Source organism: Odontomachus brunneus, unplaced genomic scaffold, assembly GCF_010583005.1.
Source record: "Odontomachus brunneus isolate Ranch 3 - 2012 unplaced genomic scaffold, Obru_v1 Obru_scaffold_116, whole genome shotgun sequence".
NCBI classification, from domain to species: domain Eukaryota; kingdom Metazoa; phylum Arthropoda; class Insecta; order Hymenoptera; family Formicidae; genus Odontomachus; species Odontomachus brunneus.
The window spans coordinates 134,744-140,308 of record NW_022639566.1 but is presented as its reverse complement, the minus strand read 5'-3'; the positions used below and the strand labels follow the sequence as shown (position 1 = coordinate 140,308).

At 30.6% G+C, this 5,565-nt stretch overlaps 1 protein-coding gene across 1 annotated transcript; it reads right to left on the bottom strand.

Annotated features, from left to right (window-relative positions):
- Window positions 1–437: 437 nt before the first annotated feature.
- On the bottom strand, window positions 438–2,162 carry LOC116849440 (putative nuclease HARBI1). Its single transcript, XM_032826582.1, has 5 exons — window positions 1,942–2,162; window positions 1,668–1,863; window positions 1,333–1,590; window positions 1,002–1,217; window positions 438–917 (listed from the first exon to the last, which is right to left on the bottom strand). Exons 2-5 carry the CDS (start codon window positions 1,789–1,791, stop codon window positions 766–768), a joined length of 750 nt encoding a protein of 249 aa, XP_032682473.1. The 5' UTR covers window positions 1,792–1,863; window positions 1,942–2,162; the 3' UTR covers window positions 438–765.
- Window positions 2,163–5,565: the final 3,403 nt, after the last annotated feature.

Sequence of the window (5,565 nt, the reverse complement as noted above, 5' to 3'; positions counted from 1 at the left end):
TTATTTTCATTTCTTCGTAAAAATGCTAATGCCGGCGATCCTCTAACTTTGAAGCATTATAACTTGAAAAGTACTTCATGAAAAAATATTTTATTATAGCGTTTTGGAAAGCTCTCGAGATGTGCTATAAGAATATGTAATGAAAAATGGGGTGTTCCATTTAAAAAAATTAATGTGACCTTGACCTGACCTTCGCTACGCAACCCAAGGTCAAACTGATGTGATCAGTAAATACATATTTTTAAACGCCACAACTTTTGTCTGAAACATTTTTTTGTAAAACTTATATTTTTCCTGATATTCGGGCGTCCCGGTACTTTCCGAACACCCTGTATATATAATATATTATATATATATAATATATTATATATATAATATATTATATATATATAATATATTATATATTATATAATACATTTTATATTATATTTATATTATATTTATATATTAATATTATATTTTTATACGTATGTTATATAAATAAACAATATACATTTTTTATCTTTATTGATTGTTTAGTTGTTGGCATATTTCATCGCGAATACGCACTCCACTTTGTTCGTCTCTTTGTATTTCATCAATGAAATCTAGATGTTGACCTCTAACTTCCATGTCAGGATAATCGTCATTCATGGGTGGTTCGAAAAATTGTAAATCCTGCATGTTGGCAATGTTGTGAAGCACACAACATGCGTAGATGACACGAACCATTCGTACTGTATCTCGCAATTTACAGTGATATAGTTGACGAAACCTTTGCTTCAATCAGCCAAATGCGTTTTCCACGATGACTCGGCAAGAGCTTAGTTTCCTATTGTAATGTCTCTGTGCGCGAGTAAGGTGCCCATTATCTTTATAAGGAACAATTAGTTCCTTTAGACAGGGGTAGGCACTGTCTCCCAATAAAAAATAATGATCTACAAAAACATTTTTTATATGAAAATAATTATTTTCTTACAAATGTTTATGACATTTTTTATGTGCATGACTTTCCAACTTACCTGTACACAGTTCATGCAAATCGTTACACAGTGGTGAGTTTCTGAAAACCCTTGCATCGTGTACAGATCCAGGGTATCCGGTGAACACATCTATGAATTTCATATTGTGATTCACCGTACCCTGTATGTGCAATGAAAAATATTGCTTGCGATTGATGTAAGAGTCAGAATCTTCTGTTGGCTTGTCTATTCTTACATGGCAACCATCAATAGCACCTTCAAACGAAACATATTAGTAAATTACATGTGTACCTTATAATGTAATTATTCACACACATGTAAGGTACACAAGTACCTTACATGTGTGTGAATGAAAACATTTATAAATTACCTATTACATGAGGAAATCCTTTTCTTTCATTAAAAAAATTAGCAGTTTCCTGCTTTTCAGCCAATGTAGGATATGTGATGATGGTAGGTGCCAGAACCAACAGAAAATCCGTAACCCTTGTTATTAAATTATAAAGAGCGCTTATCGTGATATCAAAACGGTCAGCGACATCACGATATCCTACGCTTTCATGCCCTGTGAACCATAAATAGCAGAGTATGTGTTTTTCCGCTGTCATTTTTGGACGTCCTCCGTCACCTAAATAAAAATCAAAAGTTGTAAATTATCCTGTTACAAATACTGTTAAAATATCTGTTATAAATATCTATACTTACTTTGCAGGGAAATATATATGTCTGATGCTCTAAATTGGTTAATCAATTCGTACGTTTTTGGTCTTGATAAACGAAAGTGCATCAAAAAGTCGATGTCGTTGTACGAACGCACTGTTTTCCACATAATGTGGTATTTTTATATGGCGTATTCTTTGAATGCGAAAAATTGGATGTAACACTCTTAATGGAAACAAATCTATAACATATTTTAGGTTATAATCTTTCCTGATTTTTTAATAATATATTCAAATTATTGCTATGCATGATACATTACCGTTATCCTCTTCATCCAAAAGAAAATTTATATTTAACGGTGGTTGCAACATTACAACCATCTCTTCTTCTTCATCTGAGGAATCAACTAACTCCCAGTTTCGAGCAATGTGACGCGCCATGTTACTCACTGTACTATGGCGTTCTTTTCCCCTCTGTCAGAACTGCTACACTGATCAGTGTAGTGCAGTGCAGTGCTAGTGTAGTGCAGTGCCAGTGCAGTCCCAGTGCAGAGGAAAAGAACAAACCTTAGGTGTGGGGATTTTTAGGCCGTAAGAAATTGACCAATTACAGTGGAATTATAGAAAAATAACCAATTTTGATTGGACAGTTTCTTCCTGCTAAAACTTGCTATACCTTAGCCTTGGTCCACAAACTTGCTTTGGGCTGTGGGCAAGTTGACCAGTTACAGTCGGTTATTCTTGTAATAAACGATTGTAAAGGCCATTGCACGTAAAAAATTTTTAGTTGTAACCGTAAATCCGTAATTCCGTAAGAAAATTGACCAATCACAGTTGATTATTCTCCTCGCGTTCGAGAAGGCGAGGAGAATAATCAACTGTGATTGGTCAATTTTCTTACGGAATTACGTTTACGACTAAAAATTTTTTACGTGCAATGACCCTAACTGATCAGTTTGTTTAGGATTTGAAGCAGCATTATGGACTGAAACTAAAGTTCCAGCAGTCGCGCAATTCACGACATGCAATATTCAATAAGCATGAAACTCTTCTGAAAAATATAATATATATTCATGGGAATGTCGCACGTCGCATGTCGTTTGTTACATCGCGTTAATCTGTCGAAGCTGTTATGCTAAAATCTGTGTTCTTTGTTATGTACTATATATTTTCAGTGCAAACATTCAGAATATTCCTTATATATTAATAAATTATCTAATATTCTTTTGTTTATGAATATTTTTTTATAGAAAATATGGCCACACAGGAAGAAAGGTATAATAATATTGTATTTGTATAATAATTTACTACTTAAATAGCATAGATTGTTTGGTTAATCGTTATCCAACGTTTGATGATGGTTGAGCTATCAATTTTTGTTATTTAGATATGTAATCATTATTTAACAATGTTTTTTCTCTTATATCTAATTATTATATTTATATTTATACAGTTTTGATGCATCTAATTCAGAATTCAATGCACCAGGAAAAGAAAATAAACTAATTAAAAAGAAACATCGAAAACAAAAGTTTACCAAAAAATGGCTTTCTCAATCAGAATTTAGTACTTGGTTAACATCTGATGAGAATAATGAATATAAAGCAAAATGTATATATTGCTCTTATTCTATGAGTTCAGATTTATTAGTAATTAAGCGGCATGGACAAAGTATGAGACATAAGGAAAAAATGAAAGTAATGACTGTAAAACAAAAATCTATTTCATGCTTTACCAGTAAAAAACAATCCATAGATAAGACCATAATGTCTACTGAAATAAAATTAGTTTGTTTCTTGGCAGAACATAATTTACCATTTCGATTAGCTGATCATTTGGTGCAATTATTAAAAAATATTTGTCATGATCACCCTATAGTGCAAAATATCACAATGAAAAGAACCAAAGCTACTAATATTGCAGTAAATATTATAGGTAAATATCATAAAGAAAAATTGGCAGAAATATTAAAAAATACTAAATTTAGTCTTCTTACGGATGAATCGATTGACATATCAAGTGTAAAAACATCTTGCATAGTAGTAAGATTTAATGATATTAGTTAAAAAAAAATTGTCAGTAGATTTTGGGAACTGAGTAAAATTTTTGATTCTGTGAATGTCAATGAAGGTGCAACAGCAGAAAACTTATTTAAAGGAATAATCAAATCTTTTAAAGATAATTCGATACCTCTTTCGAATTTGATTGGTTTTGCTGCAGATGGATGCAGTGCAATGATGGGCAAACATAATTCTGTAGCTAGTAAGCTTAAAAAAGAGTGTCCTGATATATTTGTTTTAAAATGTGTATGTCACTCTGCTCATTTATGCGCAAATGAAGCGTGCAAAAATCTTCCAAGATTAGTCGAAGATTTAGCAAGAAATATTTATAATTTCTTTAAATCAAGTTCAAAAAGGCAATGTTAACTTCAAGAATTTCAAGAATTTGTCAATGTAACCCCACATAAAATGTTACATCCATCTCAAACACGTTGGCTTTCCTTAGTAATGGTCGTAGAGAGAATTATTGAACAATGGGAAGCTTTAACATTATTTTTTACAGATAGATGATTAATTGAACGGTTACAAATTACAGAACAAATTTTTAAAGAGCTTAATAATCTTTTAACAAAATTATATTTTTTTTTCTTGAATGGATTCTACCAAAGTTTACGGACTTTAATCGTTTCTTTCAAAGTAACGCGGTAGTCGTCACTGAACTTCACGACAAAATAATAAATCTTTACAAGGAAATTCTTCTATGTTATATGAATAAACATTATATTATAAAAACTTCACTCTGTGATATCAATCCTTGCAAAGAAGACGAATTCATCCCGTATACACAAATGTATTTGGGTATAAAAGTTTACCAAGCTACTGGTCTCATTGAACAAAGGGAATTAGAAGAGTTTTACTGGCGTTGCAGAAAATTCCTACAGGTTCTTATATATTTATAAATAAATAAAATATCTATTTACTTCAATTTTTATAGTCAATTTTTGTTTTTAAGTATCAGCTCAACAAATATCAAATCGTTATAATATGCAAGATCCTATTTTGAACCAACTTGGAGCATTACGTCCAAAAAATGCTTTATCTCTATCATACCGGGATACCACTCCGACACTTATAAATTTAATGAAAGTAGTACCAAGAATTTTGGTTTGCCAAAATAATAACGTTATGCAAGCAATAGACAATCAATGGCGGCGTCTTCCTTTCTTAGTTTCCCTTTTGCCTAAAGATGTTGGAAAACCAGATATTTGCGTTGACAAATTTTGGAACCAAATTTTAGACTATAATAATGCTGTTGGAAAATCTGAATTCTATGAATTGGCTACATTTGCTCTTGACATACTAAGTTTGCCACATTCAAATGCAGATTGTGAACGAATTTTTAGTCAAGTATATATCTTTAAATAAAATAATAATGATTATTTTTTTAATTGCATTTTTTCATAGTAATAATATCATTTTGTAATTAATTTTGTCTTTAATTCTACCTAAATGTGAACATTATAGATCAATATGATGAAGACAAAATACAGAAATAAATTGAAAATTGAAACAGTCAATGGATTATTACTAACAGCTGAGTACGTGAAACAATCCGGAGAGGAAAATTGTATTACATTTCAATCAACAAATGAAATGTTACAGAAGATGACATCTATTGTTTTATATCCACGAAAAAAAAAACAAGAGGCAATAAACGAGGACAGTGAAACAGAAATTTTTTTTTAATGATAAATTGTTTCAAAATTAAATATTTTATTCTGTTGAGAATTTAGAGAATTGTTTCGTTTAATGTGATTAGAAATTTATGATAATTTGTGGTGTGAGATGTGAGAGGATTCATAGATACTTGCAATATTATAATAATATACATTATGTATATGTTGATTTTATATATATATATATATATATATATATATATATATA

Bases quoted from the DNA above. Each gene is read 5' to 3' on its own strand.
- LOC116849440 (XM_032826582.1), bottom strand. From the start codon at position 1,791: ATGTGGAAAACAGTGCGTTCGTACAACGACATCGACTTTTTGATGCAC. The intron at 1,218-1,332 runs GTAATTTATAAA...TTTCGTTTGAAG, and splicing joins AGGATTTCCTCATGTAATAG to GTGCTATTGATGGTTGCCAT. The intron at 918-1,001 runs GTAAGTTGGAAA...ATGTTTTTGTAG, and splicing joins TTTGCATGAACTGTGTACAG to ATCATTATTTTTTATTGGGA.